The sequence below is a fragment of the Humulus lupulus genome, chromosome 5 (assembly GCF_963169125.1).
Source record: "Humulus lupulus chromosome 5, drHumLupu1.1, whole genome shotgun sequence".
NCBI lineage: Eukaryota > Viridiplantae > Streptophyta > Magnoliopsida > Rosales > Cannabaceae > Humulus > Humulus lupulus.
Window position 1 is genome coordinate 169,449,447 of NC_084797.1, and position 26,227 is coordinate 169,475,673.

The following is a 26,227-nucleotide window of genomic DNA, read 5'->3' on the forward strand; positions in this document are numbered from 1 at the left end:
GTGGGGTGCTAATTTTGACAGAAGGGAACTTCATTGGTGTAAGTGTTGGTATTAAATATGAAAATCAGAATGCGCAGCGAAATATGATCTTTTGAAAATTTATTAATACCAGCTAAGATCATACATATATAGATATAATAAATAACATTACATCTCGTAGCCTATCAAGTGTTTGTTTAATTAATATTTAAGATAATATATCTATCCCAAAATAAATATCAGTTAATTCGAAATTAACTTTATCTTAAAATATCAGTTAAATAAATAAATAAATGTCTTATTATAAATAAGATGATTATTAATCTCTCTATATTAATCCAAATATGATTAATATTTATTTTAACATATAGTTTTTCAAAATAAAAACTATACAATTAATTCGTTAATTAATTCACAATTAATCAATTGCCCATAATGATCACATAATTATTTGCTTGCACCAAAAAATTAATTCCTTTGCAATATAGTCATTCTCTCTACAAATTTTCCTTATGACATTCTTACCTTTGACATTGTAGGACAGAGGTGACCTGAGGACCATGTACCTATAAAATGAATCTCCAATAAACCAGATTATTAAGTAAACTCTTTAATCTTATTGTTGACTGGATTTTTTGTCAACTCGACAAACGATAGAAACGAACAACAAATAAGTAAAAAGCTATGAGATTCTTACGTCATTCGGTCGTTAACAAGGCCTAGTCCACAAGTCACTTGTATTATTGAGGACTGGCCGGAATGATAGGGTCCTTTCGAGATTACAACTTGGGCAGAGGATGGTCTTGATTAAAGGTAAAATAGGATTCTAGAAAGTATGGTTTCAGATCCCCTACAAATGACCCCCTGAGGTCCTATTTATAGTCAACCTTATGGGTAAGCAGTAGGCTGTCAGCCTTTATTACAGTAAAAATCATCCCCCATTTTTTGGGGGATATTTAGGATATAGAAGGATATATTACACGTGGTACTAGATTAAGGACCCTTAGAGGCGGTGGTCTAGCCTAAAAAGTAGGCGGTCCCCAAAACTCCAATGGAAAAGGTGTTGGGGACCACCTCTGAGAAGAATGGTCCCCTTAAGTCTCTGAGAATCTTGCAAGGCCCCCCAGATAAGTCCATTGTCGGGGGTTCACAAGAGTAGTCAAGGCCTCTCATGGGGAACTATCAAAATCAGGGTCGTTAGTATGGCGTTGATAACTCTTTGGGGAACCTCTTATTCTTCCTGCCAAGTGGCATCGTTTGCTGACGTGGCCAACAAGTTGAAAATGACTTACAACATTTTCCCCCAAGTCTCTAGCGTACGGTGGAGACTTCTCGGTATCCGACACGTGGAAGAGAAAGTCTCTCCTCCTGGCTGACACTCCCCGAGCTCGGTAGGACACGTGTCGACCATTGGGATCACCTCAGAAGTTGTGGCTACCTTTAATGCTTGGACACATGGCATTCACTCAGTGGTCGAGGGCATGAGAACGCATTAAATTTTGATGATATGTGTCGCCTCCGACGGGTCAACACTCTGCGACTTCCCTTGCTAGTCTGTCCCGAGTAGTAGGCCATCAATTCGACGGGCGTCTCGAGATGGTACTTTCTTCAGTGAGTCATCGGATGGCACTCGAGTACTTGCGGTTACCATTTGACCATCGATTCAAATTTTGGAACCCCTATTTAAAGTCAGAATTTTCCCTCTTTTCTCTTCACACTAGAAAAACTCTACCCTCATCTTATTCCTTGTGCGATCTTCAAGATCCGTTCTTTGTTGAAAAGAACTAGTCTCCAGAGCAGATCGCCCTAGAGCCCATTGGCTACCTCAACAGCTCCGTGAGGATTTTCGTGATCGATGGTCACCAGTTCATCCTCGTAAGGACAACTTACCAGACCTATCGGAGTTTTTTATCACGTAAGTTCTCTATCCTTTAATTCTTTCCTTTATTGGAGCATGCTTGTTATGGCTTATATAAATGCTTGGTTTTGATAATTGTATGATAGGTGTCTACAGCTTTTGGTTAAGGAATCCCTAAGGTTCAGCTACCCCTTCTGTGTTTTCCTCCTCCCTCACGAGCAATATCCCTTTATGTGAATAATTTTGGGTACTCTAGTGTTGTTTTCTTTGACCAGGTACTTAACTACTCATTTTTTTTGTTTAGATGTCCCGTGACCATAAACTCGAAGAGTTGCACTCACAGGGGTATCATGCTGGGAAAACTTATACATGATATTGTCTATTTTCATGTAAATCTAATATTAAAAAAATTAATATAAGACAAACTAGAACATGTTTCTACAATTGAATTTTAACAAAGATAATGATAATAACACTTACATTATACGCAGTGGAATGTATTAGTCATTCATTCATTTTTTCTAACCCTTGAATCATTTTTGTCGCAGAGTATCACCAAAAAACTGAACCGATCTTCAATTTTCTTCACAGTCTTAGAATCACCAAATTATCCTTAGAATCACCTAGACTAGAGTGGGCAATTTTCAACACATAAGATAGATACAAAAAGAAGAAGAAGATAATATAATTTAAAGGCTTAGAAAAGGACTTTTGCAGTAGAGAGAATCTAAAACCTAGAGCATCAAATCTAGATGTTCTGATCATCTAGAAATCTCTTGTCTCAACTCTCACTTAGCATTCCGTTTGTAGGCTCAATTATGTCATTTATTTAATTAAAGATCAATAAAATAATAGGTAATATCAGCCATTAGGTCGAAATTATCATGGGCTTTAGGCTCATGAAATTTCTCATTCAATTATAAGCTCGTTGGACTTAAAATCAAGGCCAGTATTATTTTCTATTGATTAATTAATTAAATAATTATTTAAATCGTTTATCAAATTAATTATTTATAATATGAACCTTGATTTAAACTTATTTATTAATTTAGACATCAATTTGTCTAAATTAATAAAGTTGCCCTAAAATCTCTTTTCTTTTCTAAATTGTATAACCCTGTGAAACTATCCAAAATTGACCCGGTCAACTTTGATAATTCTATTGATAATAAAATAAATAAATTGAGACTATCTAGTTGATTTTATCCAAGGTACAGTGGGGATCATGGGCCTGTGAAATCAAACTCCAGTAAGTTATCATAAATTTAACAAATAAATTTACTAACTTTTTAATTCCTCGTGACTCCACTAAAGACTTAGAATTGCACTCTTGAATTCGTAGATGCTCTATAACCAATATAGATACGTTATTAATTATCTATTGTTACAACCATAATTGTCACTCAATCCTCTATAGACAGTCTACAATGATATGGGACTAAAAATATCGTTTTACCCCTCATTTTATTTTATCCTTAAAACATTTAGTTCATTGTAAATGATATTTCAGTAAACTAATATTAATTACTGAAATGAGATCTCTATCATTTAGCACCTTGAACTAAACTAAAAGGAAACCATCGTTTTACTTCTTAATCAGAAGCTATAGATGTTCATATCTATGATGAACACTCCCACTCAATTATACTACCGAGTTCCCAAGATATAAGTATGGGCTAGTACGAAGGGTAAGCTGGTAACGAACAAGTCAAAGAACTCAAATAATACAATCAGGTAGAATACTAACCACTCTGATATGATATGACTAGAATAGATAATAACGGTATGTTTCTTATCCTATATACTGTAAATATCGGTCTAGTCTGATGTAACAAATACATCTGATCTTATCAACTTTGCTAATATTCTAGAAAGACCATAACACTGTAGTGTGTAAGTAGATCATATCGTAGATTGACAAGTCAGTGTAAGTCATGTGCATTAACTAATCTTAGGACTAACTTATGTTTGAACATATAATCATATTCATATTCAACTGTGATTACGCACTAATACGATTAGCTATATGCTCGGGATTTAATAGAATTTTATATTAAACAAATAATCATGAAAATAAAACATGTGCACAAAGTGATTGATCAAGTCAAAAATTGATTTCTATTATTTTATTGATAATAAATGAGATTACAAAGAAATTGAGTTTTAATTTGGGCATAAAACCCCAACAAACTCCCACTTACACTAATTGAAACTCATGCCTTAATTCTACTAATCTCATTTCCTTGATATGCTCATCAAAGGTAGCTTCTTGTAGTGTCTTTGTAAACAGTTCTATAAGATTATCTTTAGATACAATCTTCATAACCTTCGCATCTCCCCTGACTACAGATTCTCGAATTATGTGATACTTCCTTTCTATTTGCTTACTCCTCGTATGACTTTGAGGTTCTTTCGAATTGGCTATCACTCCTGTGTTTTCACAAAACAACACAAGCGGTTTATCCATATCTGTAATAACACCAAGAACTGAATAAAAATTCTTTAGCCAGACTATTTCCTTAGCTGCTTCAGACACATCTATGTACTCAGCCTTAATGGTGGAATCTGAGATCACAAACTGCTTTATGTGTCTCCATAACACAACTCCACCCCCAAGAGTAAACACCATTCTAGAAGTAGACTTCCTATCATCGACATCAGTCTGAAAATATTAATCGGTGTAGCCTACAGGGTTCAGAACATCACCCTTGTAGACTAACATATAATCCCAAGTTCGCCTTACATATTGTAGAATATGCTTAACTACTATCAAATGTTCTGGTCCTGGGTTTGACTGATACCTACTCACTACTCCCACTGCATAGGAGATATCTGGTCTAGTACACAACATAACATACATCAAACTTCCAACTGTAGATGCGTAAGGAGCTTTTCTTATTGCATCTTCCTCTTCAGGAGTCTGAGGAGACTGCTTCTTTGAAAGATGAATTCCATGGCGGGATGGTGGACGTCCTTTCTTGGAATTTTCCATTGTGAAATGTTCAAGCACTTTATCAATGTAAGTTGCTTGTGATAGAGCTAAGAGTTTGTTCTTTCTATCCCTAATGATTTGGATACCTAGAACTTAACTTGCTTTGCCCAAATCCTTCATCTGGAATTGAGTGCTCAATTAATTCTTCACATCTGATAATTTCTTAACATTGTTTCCAATGAGTAAGATATCATCTACATAAAGAACCAGGAATACCACTATTTGATTTGCCTTCAGTTGGTAAGCACAAGGCTCATCAATATGTTGTTCAAAGCCATAAGTTTTGATTATTTCATCTAACCTAAGGTTCCAAGAACAAGAAGCTTGGTTAAGTCCATAAATGGACCTATTAAACTTGCAAACCTTTCCTTCTTGTCCAGCTACTTTAAATCTTTCTGGCTAATCCATATAAATGACTTCGTCAAGCTTCCCATTAAGAAAAGTTGTCTTGACATCCATTTTCCAGATCTTATGGATAGGAGGATGCGAATGGACTTGAGCATGGCTACCAGACTAAAAGTTTCCTCATAGTCCACACCTTCTCTTTGGGTATAACCCTTTCCACTTATCGAGATTTATAAGTTTCGATATTTCCATCAACACCTCGTTTCTTCTTGTAGATCCACTAGCACCCAATAGCCCTAAAGTCACTAGGTGCTTCCACAAGATCCTAGACGGAATTTGAGTAGGTGGACTCCATTTCCTGTTTCATGGCTTCGAGCCATAGTTCCTTTTTAGGGCTAGCCATTTCCTATTTGAAAGACAACAAATTAGCATCCCTAGTGTCACCAACAACCATATTGGTTTCACCATACAAACCATAGCGAACTGGGTTCCTAGAAACCCTCCCACTACGACGAGGCTCCATGACTTTTTGCTCAGGAACAATGGTACTTTCTTCATTTAAATTGACTTGCGTCGGTTGGATATGAAGAGTGGGAATTTCATCATTAACTTGCATTGATGACGATGGAACATTGGTTGGAGTCAATTATTCAACCATCTCCTCAAAAACTACTTTGCTGCACGATTTGAAGTTTTGGACATAGTCATTTTCCAGAAAAGTAGCATTCGTAGAAGTACACATTTTCTTTTCTAAATGACTATAGAGAAGTCCACCACGATTTCCTTTAGGATAGCCAACACACATGCAAACTTTGGTTCGCGGTTCTATCTTTCCTTCCTTTTTTCTCAAGATGTGGGCGGGACACCCCAAGATTCTATAATGACGTAAATTGCATGTCCCCAAAATGAAGTTGGCTGAGTTGAGTAACTAAGCATGCATCTAACCATTTATAATAAAGTTCTATTTTGGCGTTTCACTACACCATTTTTTTGCGGAGTACCCGGGGCAGTAAGTTATGATAAAATCCCAAGTTCAGTTAAATGATCTTGGAACTGCATATCTAAATATTCTCCACCCCTATCAGATCGCAAGATCTCTAATGTTTTACCTAATTGGTAAAGACATTGCCAGGAATTCCTAAAATTTTGAAAATGTTTCTGATTTCCTATGAATTAGGTAAAGACATGAGTATTTAGAGTAGTCATCAATGAAAGTGACGAAATACTCAAAACAACCCCTAGCTTGTACATTCAAAGGTCCACAAACATCTCAATGAACAAGTCCAAGTGGTTCTTCGACCCTATCACCCTATGCAGAGAATGGACGCTTGGTCTGTTTGCCTTCTAGACAAGATTCACAGACAGGTAATTCACCTAAGGTGAGTTCCCTCAAAGGCCCATCCTTTGTAAGTTTTTGAATTCTATCATAGCCAATGGGACCTAGTCTTAAGTGCCATAAATACGCCATGTTATCATTATCAGCCTTTTGACGTTTATTGGTCCTACGTTTAGCTACTTTGAATAAATCATTATTAAGAGCGAGGGGTTTGTTAGATCGCAGAATATAAAGCTCATTTTCCAAACATGCAATACACAATAGTGATCCATTGAAAGAAATAGATATATTAGAACTTGTGAAAGTCATAACAAATTGTTCTAATTGCAACATGGAAGCTGAAATCAAATTTCTACTAAAATCCAGAATAAAAAAATACATCTTTCAAAATTAAATAATGTAATGCCCCAAATAATTCTAAGACCTCGGACCATTAAAACTACTAAGACATAGCTACCATTTTGGAAGACATGCACAAAATAATAGAACTTTATTATAAAAATCCAAAATACGGGATCCCATTGTTATTACATAAAAACATAAAGGAAACATAAACCTTTAATTATTTGTTCAACTACTAAATGCGGAAAATAAATACATAAATTGAAAAGACTCAAAAATATAAACTTCATCCTCAATCTTCCAGCAGTCCATCCATTCAGTCCGTCCCCAATACACATGCCAAAGCTGCCATGAATCCATCCTATCTTCCAAGCTTATTTTCCTGCACCATCTAAAATAAAAGGAATAAGCCTAATGCCCAGCAAGGAAAATCTACTAAAACATAACATAAATCATAAGATTAAAAAACATATAACGTAAAAACATATATCATATAAACATAGAACTACAATATTAATGGCCATTAACTCATTATCGTAGTGTGTGATAAAAACCATCTAGGTCCTCTGTCTACTAATCGAGGTAGGTTAGATTACAAAAATAGTATATGATAAACCACCTATGTCCTCTGTCTACTAATCGAGGTAGGTTTAATCATAACTCTAATCTACGATAATGATAAAATTCTTGGAATTTATTTGCTATCTAAGCAACTATATTTCCCAAGTGACTACAACATAAAACATATACATACATATATACATAAACATAACATATCATATCATATGAACATATCATAACACATACAATCTAACCTATTTTCCTTACCAAAAACCGTGATATTGGAGACAAGAACGGGATTGGAAAACTCCTAAAACCAAACAATAAGAATCATAAGTTTCGAAAGAAATGGAGATGAAAATGAAGATTTAACCCATCAAGATAGAAACTTACCAAAAAACCTTAAGTTTCAAGAAACTTAAGCACCTAACAAATGCCATAATAACAAGTTAGGATCTGAAAGAAGATAAAAGAACTATAATGAACTAAACCTGAGGATAAGAATACCTTGGATAGACTAGAACTTTGATCTACACCTCAGTACCGAAATATCACTCTATCTTACTTCCCAAGTGTTTAGAAAAGCTTAGATTGGAAAGATTTTAATCCCAAAACCCTAGTGTTTTCTCTCTAGAATATACTTAGCAGCATGGAGGCTTTGAAGAATGCTTGAATGATAAAGGAAATGGCTAAGTGCAAGGTCCTATTTATAGAGTTCAAGGAGTGAAACTAACCCATTTTAAAAAGAATAAATAAATGAATATTAATTGAATAAATTTGAATTATCTGTTCAACAGATACCCAGAATTGCTACTGTTGCTGCTGCTGCTCCTACTACTACCATTACCACTACTACTACCACCACTACTACCACCACTACTACTACCACTAATTTTTCCATTGATTTATTCCATAATTGCGGGGGGGGTTATGTCTTAATTCGAGAATAAATATTTCCTGCGTTCCAACAAAATAATCCTTTATTTCATTCTTAAGCAAAAAAGATATTCCCTTATATTGAAAGACAGATCTTAATTTTGACTTATATAAATTAAAAAAGTGAAAAAAGGGGGGTTGTGATAATTTATAAAAGACATATGCTTGTGACAAATGGGATAAGTCATAAAAATTATGTGACTTATTAAGATTAGAAATTGAGTTTTTTATAGTCGAAATAAACTGAGTTATATTTGGATTTGTTTCATTAGTCGAAATAGGGTTTTTATAGGAACTGTATTTATTAAGAATTTTTTTTGTTGATTCAAAAAAATAGAAAAAAACTTGTCCATTTATTCTAGGAATATTACTGATAAAAAAAAAGATATTTATAGATAGCCTTTGAATTAAAAGTTGAAAAAAAAAATGGGATTTACGGATTAGTCGAGCCTTTCGTCTTTTTAATTTTAATGTCTGAAAAATCTTTTTTGGCAATTTCAATCTTTCATCAGCATAACTTATGTTGTTAAAACTAATATTTTTTTGTGGGCTTATAAATCCTTTTTTGTTGTCTTTTGGAATTTTTTGTATTTGATTTATGATTGTATTTGTTTTATTAGTTAGATCTTGTATTTTTTTTTTCAATGAAAAAGTTGTCCAATTCGTCGATTCAATGTTAATCGATGATTCATCCATTATCTCATTATTAATTATCAAATCTTTTTTTTTTTTTTTTTTACTCAATTCATATATTGCGATTTCTTTCTCTTTCAAGAAAATTAGGTTTATTTTTGAGAGTTCGTTTATTATTTTTTTTAAAAAATGAATGCTTTGATTTTGAATAACCCTTTTTTTTCTTTCTTTTGAGTTTGTTCTTTCTTTTCTTTCTTTTACAACTCTAAAACATTTCTTTTTCAATTTAATAAGTTTTCTTTTGATTTCTTTAAAAATAGGTTCAAAAAATGAAATTTGTTTTCGGGGAGAACCAAAAGGAAGTTCAGTTTCCATCCCCAAAACTGTTAAAAAACAAAAATCATTTGTTTGTTCTTTCTTTTTCATTGGATTATTATAAGTTTCTTGTCGCTTAAGCTTAGCTTTGTGCCAAGGTTTCAGACGAAAAGAAAATAGGATCTTTATCTGAATACCGTCTATTAACCAGTTTTTTGGAAATTCGTTTTCTGCTAATTGAATGTCGTTATAAGTGCATTTAACAAGCGTTTCTCTCTTCCAATCTTTTAAATCCTCCGACCATTCGGGAGATTGAAACAATAGTATACGACCGATATTTTTAACTATTATCAATGAGGGTAGTATAATATATTTTCTCAGAATTGATTGGATTACTAACACAAGACTTCTTATTATTTGAACAACTACAATGCTATCCCAGGCTTCCGCTCTTTCTATACGTTCTTCTTCTTTTTTTTTCTCTTCGTTTTTTTTAATCCTTTCGTTTTCCCTTTTTTCTCTATAATCGGAAATCTGAAATTCTGTGTTTTTCCATAACAAATTTTTCATTTTTTTTTCACCGGCGAGGAAAAAGAAAAAAAAAATCTTTGTCTATTCTGTCCAAAAAAAAGGGGGAATGGCTATTCGCTTGAAAGGATTTCCAAATAAGCGTTTTACGCCTTTGGGCGCGCATCGAGCCTGTGATTATGTCTCGACGAAAATCTGATTGTAGTGAAAAACGTATTAAAGAAATTACCTTTGGTTCCTCATAATCATCGTTATTACTAATATTTTTAGTAATCTCTTGTGGATTATTGGATGTATTACTAGAAATATTGGGATTTCTTAGGTCATGATTAAAAATCACTACACGTTTGCATTTTCTTGAATGAATTTCAGGATTCCGTCCTAACATTTCTTCAATTGGGCCGTCTGCGTGTTCAAAATTGTTTATTAAACTACTACTACTGCTACTACTGCTGCTGCTGCTACTACGACTACTACTACCACTACTACTACCACTACTACCACTACTACTACCACTACTACTACTACCACTACTAGTAAAATTCTGAGACGCTACAAATACGTATTTCTGAACTTCAGGCGAGCTCTTGCTCTATCTTGGACCATAATGAACACTCCATTCACAACTCTAAGCTTTAAGCCGCCTTCATCCACTTCCTCCCACAATTCAAGAAGCTTTGTTTTTCGCTACTAGAAACTTGGGGCAATCCTGTTTCCAATGCCCCTTCTCTTTGCAGCGAAATCATTTACCTTTAACTTTCTTGTTTTTCTTTTTCTTCCTCTTAGGCGTTTGTGCACTTGGTTGTGCACTCATCTTTGCAGCCTTAGCAGGCCTGGGGTTGTTGTTTTTTTCATCTTTCCTCTTGTTTCCAGCTTTCGAAGATGAAGCTAGGTTAGCTTAAGCCTTAGTTGGATCAGCAGCAACAGCAGTAGTCTTCTTTTCTCCTCCCTTACTAGGTCCACTCATGATAGACTCGAAATTCTGAAGGTCGTTCATGAGTTGCGTCAGACCATAGTTGAGTTTATTCATCACATAGTTGGTGGTGAATGGCAAGAAAGCTGGAGAGAGACTGTTGAGAGATTAAGCCGACTTGAGTCTCCTCATCTATAATTGCTCCATGAAGTTCAACTTCCTGAAAGTAGTTGGTCATTTTGATAAGGTGATCACGAACGTGCTGAGATGGTGCCATCCGAGCATTGACATATTTCTTGGTGGCCTCAAAATGAGTCTGCACAGACTTTGCACCGAACATGTTTTGGAGTTGATCCATGATTTCGTAGGCCTTCTCGACATTATCCATCTTTTTCTTGAGAGTGTCGACCATACTTGTCAACATGTAGTATCATGCCTTGTTATTAGTCACCTGCCAACGCTCATATTTGTCTCTTACAGACTTAGTAGCTCCTTCAGCTGGAACTTCTGGGGACTCCTCAATCATGATGAACTTGGAGTTCTCACCAATCAACACTATGTTGATGTTCTGCTTCCACTTAAGGAAGTTTTCTCCATTGAGTTTCTCCATAGAAAGTTGAGAAAGGATGGGAGTAGACACAACCATACATAAAACTATATATTATCAACAAAATAGAAATCATTCACTTTTGCTCAATAAAACTTCTATTCACTGTAATTTTAAGAAATAACACAACATAACCATAAATATGTATGATGTGGAAAAAAAATATACCAAAATAATCATATCTCTATTTCTTTAGGTTTTTAATTATTCTATGATATTGTTGTCCTGGTTGGCGAGAGTAAAAAAATATCATTAGTTAAATAGAGTTGTAAACTCGTTTAATAATGGACACAATTATTAACAACCTACTATTCGATCAAAATAAGAAAATAAAATCTCTTATTTTATGAGCTAGACCCACAGTTTCGATAATAATAAATTTAGTCCTAGTAGTTAGGGGTGAGTCTAGTAGAATTTGACCTATAATTATCTATCTTTCAAAATCTAACGTTGTCAAAATAACTAATGAACACATTCCATAGGGGGGTGAATCAAAGTGCCTCGAGCACTACAAGAAAAAATGCTTTTAATAACACCAAAAATGTGTTATCAAAACCTACGATAACACTTTCTGATGTGTTAAGATAGACTATGTTATCGTAGGTCAAGGTACTTTACATAACACTTTATCAGTGTTATACAAATGTGTTATTATACTGTCAACGATAACACAATTTCTGTGTTATTTTAATATATAGATAAGTGTTGAATTATATTATTTATAGTCGATACTATAACACTTTTTTTGTGTTATACTACACTTTAATATAACACTTTTTTTGTGTTATACTATACTTTAGTATAACACATTTTTTGTGTTATACTACACTTTAGTATAACACATTATTTGTGTTATATAATGAAGTATGCATAACAAAATTCTTTACTTATAAAAAGTGTTATTATAATAGATATTATAACACATTTTTGTATTATTTTAATATTTAGATAAGTTTAAATTCTCATTATATATTCATTTATATAACACTAATTTATTCTATTATATTTTTATTTTTTATTTATATAATTAAAATTAGCTTTCTAATATATACTAGCATCATCAAATAAACTTGATTTTCAAATAACAAAAAGTAAAAATATTCAACATTGTATTAACAATCCACAAATTAGTTTAAAATATTCTACAATGTCATCAACAACAAAATGTTCTTTAAGTATTCAAGTATTGTTAAATATTCAACATATTGAAAAGTAACTATAACAAGAAACTTGGAGAGTAATGTCTACTATAACATCCTCCATCTCTCACTCTTGCTTTGGCTCGTTCTCTCCATTTCCCATTCCAACTGTTCCATATAGCTTCACAGTTTCTGCATAGGAAATAAGCAGCCACAAAAGTCTTTTTTAAAAAATACTTCAAGAAACTATGCTACAAAAAAAAAAAAAGTTATGCAAAATAATACAACTTCACATATATTCCTAATGGAATTCCTCTAGACTGTTGTAAGAGTGAACTTTAGAATTGAGTGCTCTATATGTCAAAAACTCTTAAAAGATTACACTGTATATAAATAGATTCAACAAGGGGAAAGGAGTAATTTAGCAGCATTTGACTGGGCTTAAATTTATATATAGGATATGTAGAATGTGGTTTCACAAATTCTCAATCTCATGCTTCTTTGGCCTAACCACATCATATATCTGAAACAATTGTTGCTTTAGGCCTTTTCCAAAATATGAAAGGCAATATTTGAACAACTATTAGTAAGCTGGAAAAACAAGTTAACAAGCAAAAATGTGTTAAACTAAAAACAGTCACTATTCCCAGGCCAATCATAACAAAACACTCAACATGCTATCAAAATTTAATGATCCAGCTGTATCTTCAAAACCATTGATGTAACATACCTAACTTAGATCCTTAGAAAGATAAACATCAATTTGTTGCTTCTTTTTAGCTAGTTGAATCTCAACATATGGCTGGCATTTTGTTTTTGGAGGGGTGTCATAATATTTAGATCCAGAAGGAAAAAAAATATACAAAAAATATACTAGTTCCAATCAGTTGATCATGTTTCAACTAGTGAAAAACTGATATTATACTGTGACTAACCTGCCCTGCTCCCTCAGCAACACAGACCACTGCTGATCCTTTTGTCTCAATGAGGTATTTCAGATGCCGCAAAACACCATGAGGACCATGTAAATGGAAAGGTACCTTAAATGTATAAAACCAGTATCAGTACAAAATCTCAAAAATAACTAACCAATTAGCCACCTTTACCCCTCTTCTACAGCACTGAAATGAAAATAGGAAAAGTAGGACATGAGACCTAAATAGAAATGGCAGGCAAGGTCGAGGCAGGATAAAGGGAAACAGCTTACAAATGCAGCAATCAAGTAAAAGTAGTTAAACATATCCAATAAGATGATTCTAGTGGCACGGTCATCTATATGACAGTAAAGTGCTTTCTAATTTATACGAAAACATGAACATATAGACATGGTGATGAATCCTAAACTAAAAGCAAAATGAATTCAAGTCATCAGGAATGCATCAACTTTTAATTCTTGAGACAGCACTTTACATCTACAAATTTAGAACAACTTGTACCAAAGCAATTTATATCCCAAAAGATTTGTGCTTTAAGTAATCTGTTCAAAAGTGACCTTAGTTATGAATGCATGCCAGATTATGAGATAAGAAACACAGGAATGTAAACAGATACACGCATAACTACCTCTTTGTGAATTACATTTGCCCCAGCATGAGTTCCGTTCCCACCCAGCACAAAAAGCATGTTGATTCCTCTTTCCTGATTTTAAATTAATAAATGTTTTCAGGTCAGCACAAAACAATAAGTTGCTTACTGGCCAGGTCAGTCAACTAAAGGCTACTGTATTCCACAGCTAAACTCTCAACAGAAATTTAAAAGAATAAATGAATAAAAGTGAATGGTAATGAGACGGACTGAAATAATTCAACACATGTAACCTTGTATCTAGAAACAAATTATACCTGTTAAGTTCACAATCCCTATGAAGACATTTGCAAGACTTGATGGTACTCCCGCTTTCTTAAAAACAGTCGAAGAGAAATAAAACACAGCGTTTATACCAGATAGTTGTTGTAAAGCAAATAGGGTTGACCCAATAAAAACAACTGCAAAAGGAATGCGTGAATAACAAAGAACTTTCGGAGAAGGAACAAAGAAAACAGATGAACGGAAGTGTAGCATTACAGATTTTGAAAACAAGGAAAAGAAGGATACATATTCTTATATAAAATAGATGAATGGAAGCTTAGAATTATAAATTTCACAAACAAATGAAATTACCAATCATACAAGACAGTATCTTATCTATACCTCTAAAATGAGGACCAGATAACAATTCTGAAATCTTAACAGAATCTATGTCATCTCCTCTGTCTAACTTGGCCAGCTCTGTCATGTGCTACTCCAAAAAGCTTCTCAAATTCAACTTCCGCTTCAGTAGCTTTTCCATGCTATCAAATAAAATAATAGTGAGAATGCTATAGGATGTTTTCAATAGAGCCGCTGACATAATTTTCAGATTATGCAAAACGCGTATTTTTTTAACTAATTATATGTGTTTTCTGTATTATGTCTACATAGTAGAAAAATAAGTCGCTTTCATGTATGTTCTGTTTAAGAATAGGAAAAAAGACACGACAGACAAAAGGAGAAGGTCTCAGCCAAAGTGAGAAAAATCCCAGGAAATTTATCATTGTTCAAAAAAGAGATGAAATGGATACATAACCAAATGGAACTAACTCTCCCCGTGAAAAGAAAAACATAATAAAAAAAAAGTCTGAAGACCATCTTCTTTTTGCTAGTCAAACATAAAGCTGTTATCTTCTGTGCAAAAGATGAATGCATGCAAACCTTGTACAGCCAAGAAGGACTTTCCGCACAGAAAATCATGGCAAGAGCAAGTATTGTAGCTGGAATTGTAGATACCCAAAAACAAACGCGCCACCTGAGAAAATAAACTATAATGTACTTTCAAACAATTAAATATATAAAACCAGAGACAGGAAGATCTGGAATTCATTCTTACCAGCCAGCAATATCTTTGACAGGGATTCCAACTAAAAGAGCCCCCATGATCCCAAGGCATGTAGCAATTTGGATTAAGCTTCCATAAGTACCCTTAACAAAAGCAGGTGAAACCTGCCAACGATAAACATTGGAAAAATTGGATGAGATAAAACTACACCTTTGAGATAGTGGAAAAACACACGCCAACACCTGCGAGAAAGATTTAATGGTCCTTGTACCTCAGTTACATAGAGAGCAGCAACAGGAGGTCCCAAACCTATACCAGTCCCAACAAATAACCTTCCTAAAAGCATGCCAGCAAGGGTTTTGCTTATTGCACTGAAAAATTAAGATTTATCTTTAGAATGGAAGCCTTCAACTGAAGAGTATCAATTATAAGAAATGGATGAAAGAGAGCAATATAACTACTGAGTGCACTTCTATATTTATTTATTTATTTTAAAAAAAAAACATAAACTAAACTTGTGTTTATAAATATGAAAAGGCCACTAGGAAATTAATTGATGCAAACACGTATAAAAAGCTCAAAACTTGACAAACTAAAATCTGTGTATTATACAAAATCAATTTATTAATAATGAATTTTTTCCCCCTTTTAAATGTAATAGGCTAAATTTTTTCTCAACATTGATCAATATTGTGAGTGATATGATCTTGTGGGTTAAACCTTTGCCCACATAATACTCTTTCTAAGCCAAAAAGTTGCTTCTAGTTAAGCAAAAGAACAGTAAAGCAAGGTAATCATAAGCTTCTTTTAATGTCAATTAGGGCATTCACAATGTTCAAAACACTTTTGTTGCTTAACAGAGTTTTGTCAGTTTTTTTGAGCAGATAACTTTGGTGGGCAACGTTGCTTGCAGTTGCTAAGCTTTTTTTTTTTTTTTAAATGTCACATGGATGAGAAAGAGAAACAAAAAAATAATACTTAATTTTTTTGTGCAAAGTATAAAGTTACCTGCCTTGTGTATGCTATTATCATAAGCTAGCTTTTAGTTATGTAGAAGCTGTGGTACAATTATTGATCTGAAATGATGTAGCATAATGACTATAGTACAATCACTCTTACTGAAAATATTTAAGGATCAGGGATTTGGGAACAAGTTTTAAGAATTAAATGGTATCTGAATTTGAAAAGAAAAAGTGCAGAACAGGGCTGCTAAACAAACATGTCAAACAATGTTCCACTATTTCTAAGAATCTGTTTTATTCTCTCCTTTTTATGATAAGACTAGTTAAATGAATATTGAACCAAAGAGTAATTGAATAGTAATACTAGGAAATAAAATCAAATTGGCATTGCAAAAAGAAAAGGTTTTTCTGAAACTAAATTATTACTTACCAAATAAACAACACCTTTATCTGTGACCCCTGTCATACCCCATAAGGATATGGAGGTTAAATTACTGACACACTTGGCCAAAGATATTTGGTATAGTCAATTTATTAATAATGAATTTTTTCCCCCTTTTAAACATTGATAATGAAAATTTGAAAGAAGGCTGTTTCAATTGTATTATGAATATTCATAATATAAAATGAGAATATGTTTACACATGTGAATATCATAAAAATCGAGATACATGTGAAAAATAGAGAGATCTTAGTAGGGATTAACCACTAATTTTATCTTAGAAAATGATAAAAAAAAATTAAAATGGTAAGAAAGTAAGGTATGCATGCAGAAAGTCTCACTGATCAAAGAAATATGCATGGGAAATAGGTTATGACCTTAATAAGAATTACATCCCATCTTTCATTTGATTTAATAACACCTATGATTAAGGAACCTTTTTTTTGTTCTGTATGATAATTAAGGAACAATTGACTTACTTCATTTTCATCCATTAGAAGATTAGCTGTCTTGAGATTATGTTATTCTGGTGCAAATAGTTCATTCCTTTTGAAATATCCATTGCTACTTTGAGTAGAAAAGGGAGCTTAAATTCAGCTTTTTGCTTATGCAAAAAATCGTATAGGCTTCCTCTAGACATGAACTCTGACAAAGCAGAAAAATAGTCATTATTAGATTGGATATTTCTTATAAAACATTACCATTGTCTTCTGTTACCATAGTGAAAACTGTAAATTCCAAAAATACAGCAGTATAATTGATTAATATTTTGAAAGAGAAAATAAGAATGTTGTGTCTATGGTAAGGATGATAAAAAATGTACAATGATATACCAGTCACAATGCACAATCCATCACAAGTTGAAAAGGCATGAGCTTCTTGAATGTTTAGTCCAATTTCAGCAAGTAATGAAGTTAACTGAAAAAAAAAATTAAAAATAAAAGACAAAAAACAAAGAGGACAGAAGCAAGAATATATGACTGCGATATAAAGTTTAAGTTAATTACCTCACTAAGGAGTTTAGGCTTGTCAACCGTTGAAAAAGTGATCTCATGCAATGGGCTACAAGATTGGTAGAAACAGACTTAACAGCTAGTAAACAACACTACAAGCTAAATCAAATCAGTTACTAGAAGAAAGATTCTCTCACTAATAGATCATATACGAATTAAAAAAAAATATTGCTTACTCACTTTAAGTAAAAGCCTTATGAATATAGTCTAAACCAATTAAAAAGTAATACTAGAAAAATTAAGAACCAAGTGGTTTCATCCTAAAACCAATTATGATGAGTGGAGTAATCTATGGTTCTTATAACTAGTTGAATGTGCCCACACACTTTCTATGTGGGACACTCTAACAACGTTATCATACACTATGGTAAATTGTAAATAGGGGTAGGAGAAAGAAGAGTGAGATGGAGAGAAAGAGAGGGTATTTATTGACCATAACTGAAAGTCATATTAAAGGGAAGAAGACAAAGAAAAGCTGGAGAAGCAGGAAACAGAAATATACTTTTGTTTTGCTTTTTGGCTTTTGTGTTCTTTTCAGCCCCTCTTTAGAATAGACACGTTAAGAGCATGAAACCAGAAACCCAATTGGAATGATACAGACACCACTTAGACATTTGTTATTTCAATATTTACCTATGGAAAACAGTCCTCTCGCTCATGGAAGTATCTCCATCTTCAACAACATGTTGGGCGTTGGTGTGAACTGCAAGTGCTTCAAGATTAGGCGATGAACCAAAGGTAGGCGGCACATGAATCCTGGTAAACGCATAGTTGAATGACTAGCAGTAACAATGTAAAAATAGAATGGAGAACAAGAACTAGATAATTTATCACAAGTATCAGCTTTAGCTTTACATCAAGCAAGTACAAAACGGCATAGACTTCTAGTGTTGAGTTATGCTACATTTACATCTTTTTCAGTTTAAAACTCATCAAACGAAAGTAGAATTTTATTTTGTGCCATTAAATTTATCTACAAAATGATAAGTATAATTTCAATTTCTTCTAGATGGTTAACCATCACACATATGAATAGCAAATATAATCAAGCCATACCCTTGTTTGACAGGATGATAAGAACTTTGTGCATCTTCCTTCATTGAAGCATCCGAATGAACAGAATCCATAGAATTCCCAATCAATGGTGAATAGACCTGAATCAAAGCCAGGAAATGTATACATAAAACTATAACTATAATACTAATACACATATAAGACGATAACTCATGTTATCAGAGTCCAATAAGATCCGTTTCAAGAAAATAATACACTTATAAGACGATAAATTACTCGATTTATTGTCAATTATAGATGAACAACATCATAGAGAACCAAGCATAATACGATTGTAAGAATTAGCTTGAGTTGAAACTCTATGTATCATAGCATGAGAGCCCAAAAGTGCAAACGAGCCAAAAGAGTCAGAGCCACCATTTTTTAGGGTCAAATAAGAGTCAACCGGTTTTGAGATGTGACCATGAATCTTAACAAAAACAACATATAGAACCAAGCATAATGTTACTTGCTTTCTAATGGGGAAAAGGGTACCCAATTACCTGAACAATTCGAACATCAAAGGCAGGTTGAAGAAGAGACTGCTCCGCTAATTTAAGCAATCTCTTATGAGTAAGAACATCTTCAGCCCTCTCCACATTCACATCCAAAGCATATCTACACAATCAATCAAAAGTAGTAAAGAGAAAAATCAATCAATCACACCCAAAAAAGAGAGAACTTTTTGAATCCCAAATGAAAACATATATATATATATAGAATTAGAAATCGAACCAACCGAGCTGGGAGACGATTGAAGTGAAGCCAGAGCTCTTCATCAAAGTCAGGAAGAGAAGCTTCAATAGGGTTGATCTCTTGAATTCGACGAAGAACATCGTTGTACATGTCAAGCTTCTGCCTTTGAGGGTGAGAAGAAGAGAAGAGTGGTCTGCTGCCACAGCTCTCAGCTTGTTCAGGTTCAGCCATGGTCATAGCTCTCGTGTCTCTCAAAGTCCCGAAGCCAAACAGCCCTCTGCCTAGCCCCTGCGACGTCGAGCCCAGACCCGAGACCCCCCCACCCGCCGTCGAGCCCAGCCCCCGAGCCACCTGTCGTTGCTGTCGAGCCCAGCCCCGAGCCCCCTGCCGCCGAACAGCCCGACCCCGACCCCCTTGCCGCCGTCGACCACCATTCCCCGAGCCCCTGCCGTCGTCGTTCGGGCCTAGCAGAAAAAATGCGATAGAGAGAGGAAGAAAGGAAAGTATAGGGATCGGGTGGGAGAAAGGTTTTTTTCTTCTATATTTAATTTTATTTTACATGTGAAATTTTTTGAGAGAGTATATATTAGCGGGAGTCCTAAAAGTACCGCCTTTTTTTTAATTTGGTTACCATCCTTACTGTAACTCTTTTTAAATAGTCTTATCTTTTTGTGTTATGGTAATAGGTGTTTGGTGTAGTGGAGGCCCATTAAGCTATTGATCTTGTTAAACTAACAATGGAGATCGAATATTATTCTTAAAATAAGCTCATTATTTAATTAAAATAGTATTTTTATTATTAATTTCTTAAAATGAATGACTATGGTTTTCCAAAAAATTGTAAAATTAAATTTTTAAAACCAAAGTCCTATAATCTTATATTAATTCTAAAGTGTCACATTGAAACAAATTCAATTAAATTAGAATTAATTTGTTGCTAATCAATATTTAGGTTAACTATTATAATGAACTTATACAATTAAGTCAAACTCAGGCAAATGAGCCTTAACAATTAGGCTTGTATGGAGGAGGGCTGAGTCTAGTATGTCATTCCCACTACTAAGGCCCTCATACTTCCACACAAGATCCAAAAGACAAAAATTTAAACCATCATTTTATTAATTGTTATTGATTGATTAGGCTCACTATAGTCATGCAAAGTAAATGGACATTCACAAGTGGAACCACCACAAGAGAGGAATTTAAACTTTGCATTTTCTAATGGGCCCAAATAAAACCTATCATTTTATGAATGTTTTATTTAGAAAAATCCATATAATAAGCAAACATATGTGCCACTATATGCATCTCAACCCAATTGCAAAAATACCACATATAGTGCAAACAAACATGTTATAATTGGATGAGCCTAATCATGTTACTATATGAGCAAGTGTATGAATTTATGCAAAAATACCACAATTTCTTTCATTTGCAAAAATACCACAATTAATTTTCAAGAATTTATCTAAAATTTGAATTAATTAAATTTTTCAAAAAATAAATAAGTAAATTTAAATGAAATTTATCAACAATTAACAAAGTTAATTTAAATTTCATTTATCAATAATCAACTTAGTTTATGTCATTTTGAAAAATATTAATTTAATTTACATATGATTTATGAACAATTAACAAAAGTTCATTTAAATCCCATTTATTAGAAAAAATATCTTAAACAATTAAACAAATTCAAATATCCATAAAAATATATTATCAACAAATTTTCAAATTATTTAAATATTAAAATCCATAGAATAATCAGATATTATTATTTTCAAATAAAAGATTTCAAAAAATATCAAGTATTAAAAAATATCTTTAATATCTGATAACTTAATTCTAATATATTTTAATATATAAAATATTTATAATTAATTAGTTAATTTATTTTTAAATTTGAATTTTAGTCTTTGTAGATATATCTAATTTTTTAAAGATTAAACAACAAAAATATCGTAATTAAAAAAAAGATATTTCTAAATGATAGAAAAAATGTGATATTTTTGTATTAATCCATTAAAAAATACATTCAAAAATAAAAAACTTTCAAAAACTTTTTTTGTTTGATTTTTCAACCCAAAATCGTTTTCTAGTTAATTTTTATTATGTTTTACATCAAATAAAGCATTTATATAAAATTTATTTGCAAAAAAACACAACAAAATAACCCAAATATGCTAATAATCACACAAAAAAATGAAATCCACCCAATTACTCAACATATCAAATAATTCAATTTTTACCATGTTCATGCATGAAAATACAGATTACTAAAGACTCTGAGGACAATTGTAGGGAAAACTTATACATGATCTTGTTTATTTTCATGTAAATCTAATATTAAAAAAATTAATATAAGACAAGTTAGAACATGTTTAAACAATTGAATTTAAACAGAGATAGTGATAAGAACATTTACATTATACGCATCGGAATGTATTAGTCCTTCCTTCAGTTTCTCTAACCCTTGAATCCTTTATGTTGCATAGTATCACCAAGAAACTGAACCGATCTTCAATTTTCTTCACAGTCTCTAGAGTGGAAAATTCTCAACACATGAGATATATACAAAGAGAAGAAGAAGAGAAGAGAATTTAGAGGCTTAGAAAATGACTTTTGCTGTAGAGAGAATCTAAAACCTAGAGAATCAAAACTAGATGTTCTGATCATCTAAAAACCTCTTATATCAACTCTCACTTAGCATTCCTTTTGTAGGCTCAATTAGGTCATTTATTTAATTAAAAAATCAATAAAATAATAGGTAATATCAGCCATTAGGTCGAAATTATCATGGGCTTTAGGCCCGTGAAATTTCCTATTTAATTATAAGCTCGTTGGACTTAAAATCAAGGCCCGTATTATTTTCTATTGATTAATTAATTAAATCATTATTTAAATCTTTTATCAAATTAATTATCTATAATTTGAACCTTGATTTAAACTTATTTGTTAATTTAGACAAAAATTTGTCTAAATTAATAAATCTTCCCTAAAATCTCTTTCTCTTCTCTAAATTGTCCATCTTGAAGCGTGGGCGACTCTTCCACTTCACCAATTCTTCATCGACTTTGTGGTGTGGATGCAGAAATCCCCCTTCCAACTTATCCTAAATGCCTACTAGCTCCTGGTGGCGTCCCCTTCAGCCCCGAAGAGCTTCATTATCACTTCCAGTTGAAGGCTGCCCTGAAGAAAGGAGTTCGGGAGGAGGATGGGTTCTACCAGCTGACAAAGTGGCCCTCGCCCTATCAAACCCTCCACGATAATGAGAACAAACCCCATGAATCCAAAAATAAACTCTTCCTCACTGCAGGCTTCAATAGGCACAACAACCACCGACTCCACCTAGCCTATAATTAAGTCGGTAAACATGTTTCTTTCTATGTTTGTTCATTTCCTTGATTAGTTTACCTTTACTCATCAAGTGCTCCCATTTTTCCAATTTTCAGGCCAATATTCGAGGCTTGATAAAAAATACGAGTATTTGGGTAGGGCCCAAGCTATCCATGCCCTTTCTTATAAGGAAAGGGACCTCTTGTTGCTGACTACTATTACTCGACTGCGGGAAGCCGGACATATAAGTGTCGGGCAAAGGGTAGAACTTCTAGACATGATGGGGATCGTAAATATACATCGGAGGGGAGGTTGTCCTGGAGTTTTGATTGAGGAACCTCTAGTGATGGATGAACCCGACCTGGGGCTTTGGAGGAGGATATAAATGATGCTGTTGAGACTTCTCAGCAGTTTCCATTAATGTACATCGATGAGGAAGCCTTCAACCATGGGATGGTTGTTTCTGATGCTTGAGAGCCTAAGGGGAATGCTCCCGAGCCCCTAAAAGAGTTGGAAGACGACGTCGATGAGACCTTCAAGGTTGTCCGTGCACAATGTGCCACTCGTCTCCTACGCACCCTGAGGCAACGCGAGGCGGATAACCAAGGTGAGGAGATTTCTATCTTGGTCCCCCAGACTGTTGATGAGTGTCATTGTTAGGGGCACACTTCATTTAGCCCTTCATTACATCATTTTAGGTATGCCAATCATCATTGTTCGTTGGAGCAATACGCTAACTATCTCGATCGGTTCGATGAAATAGTTCATCACCATCAGCTAGGGGATGTCACGAGCACTACGACGGTCGACCAAATCACATCCATACATGCTCGAGGACTCGACAAGTATAGCATGAATGCAGGCCTGGATCTGATCCTACTTCTCAGCGCCATGGAAATGACAAGCGAGGCCTCGAAGAGTGATGAGGAGTCAGGGGACCCTGACAGTGGGGCGGCTACCTTTATTGTCCATTTTACATATTTGTTCATTTATTGTATTTAATTTCATGGATTCCTTTAGCTAATTCCTTTGTTTGTTGTTTCAGGCCAAATGGATTTTGCCTGCTTGGTGGATAAGAAAAAGAAGGCGGCACTGGAGGTCAGTATAAGGAAAAAGGCTGCTGGTGAGACCATGGGGGGCCAAAAGAAAGCCAAGATCTCCACCTCTGACGTCCCTACTGCTGCCTGGGTCGTGTGGTTCTATTTGTCCGTGTGTGGGGTCCCAAGCAACACTATCACGGGTGTGGGATCTCGCCAAGGCGTGGTGGCTCCATCTCAACCCCACCTAGCTAAAGTTGGGAGGCTTCCGACAGCTCAAGAGGCCTTTGAAAAGATGGCTCAGTGAGGAGAAACCATCACTGAGGAGTCGACCTCCGCATTGGCGGCCTCGCAGGGGTGCACCCCTGATGGGGGTGTCCGGGACCACACCCTAGTAGGGTCCAGACTCAGCGGAGTCTTTGGCTCATGTTGGATTCTAGGAGTATCTACGCAATCTGGGCGAGGAGGTTGCCCTCCCAGCTGTTGGATTGCTCACCACTGTTGGGAATATTATGGGAAGCATTCCCCCTTATAGATGGGCTGTAACGTCCCAAAATTACCTAATAAGGCTTACGACCTTGATTAGGGGGCCAAGATGGCAATTGTGACAGTCAGTATCCCGTGATCTGTAGGGGGAAAGACCGTGTAAAGCTAGGAAATCCCACATCTCCTAGGGAAGGTCAAGTGTGATGATTACAATACTATGTAGGTAAGGGACTACACAGTTGAAGATGGATTGATGGGTACTACCTATGACACTAAGATGCATCTTCTTTTCGGTAGCCCATCACTAAAGAACTCCAAAGTTAAGCGTGCTTGATCTGGAGTAGTATCATAGTGGATGACCTCTTGGGAAGTTTTCCCAAGAAGTGTGCGAGTGAGGACAAAGCACGTTGGAAAGACTTGTGTTGGTTTACAGGGCTAATCGTCATTCCAGGAAGCAGTCAACATGACGTGGGGCGTTACAAATGGTATAAGAGCCTTGACCCAGCCGGAAGTGTGGCCGATGGGGACGTTGGGCCCCCAAGGGTGGGTGATTGTGAAAGCCAGTATCCCGGGATAGGTAGGGGGAAAGACCGGGTAAACCTGTGCAATCCCACATCGCCTGGGGAAGGTCAAGTGTGATGATTCTAATGTTGTGTAGGTATGGGCTACACAGTTGAAGATGGCCTAAATGGATTGACGGGTACTACCTATGCGAATAAGATGCATATTATTTTTGCTAGCCCATCACTAAAGAACTCCAAAGTTAAGCATGCTTGACTTGGTGTAGTCTCATGATGGGTAACCTCCTAGGAAGTTTTCCCAAGAAGTGTACGAGTAAGGACAAAGCACGCTGGAAAGACTTGTGTTGGTTTGTAGGGCCAGTCGTCATTCCAGGAAGCAGCCATAGTGACGTGGGGCGCTGCAACAATATATGGAATTATATGTTTACTTGATATATTTTATTGTGATTATGTGAGTTATATGATAATATAACTAGTTATGCATGTTTAGGGATATTAAATATGCATGTGGGCCCGTTTCTTATTAGAATAGCAACTTTCGTAATTTGGCCCGTTATGGACATAATTGTATATATGTTCATATATATGATATATGTGAGAGACCACATAATTATGTGGGTTTATTTGGGTTACTCGGCATGAGACGATCCTAGGGAGCAAGTTAGCGAGAAAGTCACAACAGGACCCAATATCCGACTTGGGGTGAGTCAAGGGATATTTTAGGTATTTGGCATTAAATTGGGTTATCGGGTAATGAGTATAAATAATTGAGGATATATTCGGAGTTAGTAAGATTAGGAGGGAATACTCGAGATTTTGACCATTTTTCCCTCGGAGACATTATTGGTACCTCGAGCCTTGGGATTAGCTTAAGTCGTTTAAGCCTCAATGAAACAAAAGCATAAACACTTAAACACCTCTCACAACTGACTCTCTCCCTCTTTGTTATTCTCTCAACTTTTCTAAGGGAGCTCTTTGAAGAACTAAGAAGATTTTGGCTAGAAACTAAGGAATTGAAGGCTCAGGATTAGAATTAGGATAACTTGTTGCTAGGGGATCACCTTTCATAGCTAAGGTAATATAACGCCCTAATTCCTTAGAGTCGTTACTAAGTAAGTTTCAAATGTGCAATTAACTCGCTAATCGAGGTTTTAGGTTAAAAATGTTGCTTAAACTGTAATAAAAGTCATATAATTTGAAAATGTATTCATTCACTGAAATTATAAAGTGTTATACATTTGGGATCAAAAAATTACTGTTTAGAAATATTTACAACTCAAAATATGATTTAAGTCGACTAAACGACAAAACTCTGATTAATACAAAATGTCTCTAAAAAAATACCC

The 26,227-nt window shown here is 34.5% G+C and overlaps 2 protein-coding genes across 5 annotated transcripts; both read right to left on the reverse strand.

Annotated features, from left to right (window-relative positions):
* Positions 1 to 12,427: 12,427 nt before the first annotated feature.
* LOC133777842 (serine/threonine-protein kinase STY8-like) lies at positions 12,428 to 20,040 on the reverse strand. 4 transcript variants are annotated; one of them, XM_062217591.1, is made up of 15 exons: positions 19,548 to 20,040; positions 19,312 to 19,426; positions 18,812 to 18,909; positions 18,389 to 18,511; positions 17,750 to 17,804; positions 17,576 to 17,660; positions 17,222 to 17,387; positions 15,610 to 15,709; positions 15,390 to 15,502; positions 15,215 to 15,308; positions 14,675 to 14,814; positions 14,326 to 14,383; positions 14,048 to 14,122; positions 13,420 to 13,524; positions 12,428 to 12,676 (listed from the first exon to the last, which is right to left on the reverse strand). In XM_062217591.1, exons 1-7 carry the CDS (start codon positions 19,739 to 19,741, stop codon positions 17,236 to 17,238), a joined length of 822 nt encoding a protein of 273 aa, XP_062073575.1. In that variant the 5' UTR covers positions 19,742 to 20,040; the 3' UTR covers positions 12,428 to 12,676; positions 13,420 to 13,524; positions 14,048 to 14,122; positions 14,326 to 14,383; positions 14,675 to 14,814; positions 15,215 to 15,308; positions 15,390 to 15,502; positions 15,610 to 15,709; positions 17,222 to 17,235. The 4 variants fall into 4 exon arrangements, with proteins under 4 accessions (XP_062073575.1, XP_062073577.1, XP_062073576.1 ...); XM_062217593.1 differs by having other exon boundaries at positions 14,326 to 14,469; XM_062217592.1 differs by having other exon boundaries at positions 14,326 to 14,814.
* LOC133779671 (plastidic glucose transporter 4-like) lies at positions 13,025 to 16,766 on the reverse strand. Its single transcript, XM_062219603.1, has 10 exons — positions 16,731 to 16,766; positions 16,558 to 16,619; positions 15,610 to 15,709; positions 15,390 to 15,502; positions 15,215 to 15,308; positions 14,743 to 14,814; positions 14,048 to 14,122; positions 13,692 to 13,778; positions 13,420 to 13,524; positions 13,025 to 13,075 (listed from the first exon to the last, which is right to left on the reverse strand). The coding sequence occupies exons 1-10, from the start codon at positions 16,764 to 16,766 to the stop codon at positions 13,025 to 13,027; spliced, it is 795 nt and encodes a 264-aa protein (XP_062075587.1).
* Positions 20,041 to 26,227: the final 6,187 nt, after the last annotated feature.

Coding starts and splice junctions, on each gene's coding strand:
- LOC133779671 (XM_062219603.1), bottom strand. CDS start 16,766: ATGACAGGGGTCACAGATAAAGGTGTTGTTTATTTG. Junction 15,503..15,609: donor CTGCTCTCTATGTAACTGAG/GTACAAGGACCA, acceptor TATCGTTGGCAG/GTTTCACCTGCTTTTGTTAA. Junction 14,123..14,742: donor CACATGACAGAGCTGGCCAA/GTTAGACAGAGG, acceptor ATTTAAAATCAG/GAAAGAGGAATCAACATGCT.
- LOC133777842 (XM_062217591.1), bottom strand. CDS start 19,741: ATGACCATGGCTGAACCTGAACAAGCTGAGAGCTGTGGCAGCAGACCA. Junction 19,427..19,547: donor TTCAATCGTCTCCCAGCTCG/GTTGGTTCGATT, acceptor TTGATTGTGTAG/ATATGCTTTGGATGTGAATG. Junction 17,661..17,749: donor AGCCTAAACTCCTTAGTGAG/GTAATTAACTTA, acceptor TTTTTTTTTCAG/TTAACTTCATTACTTGCTGA.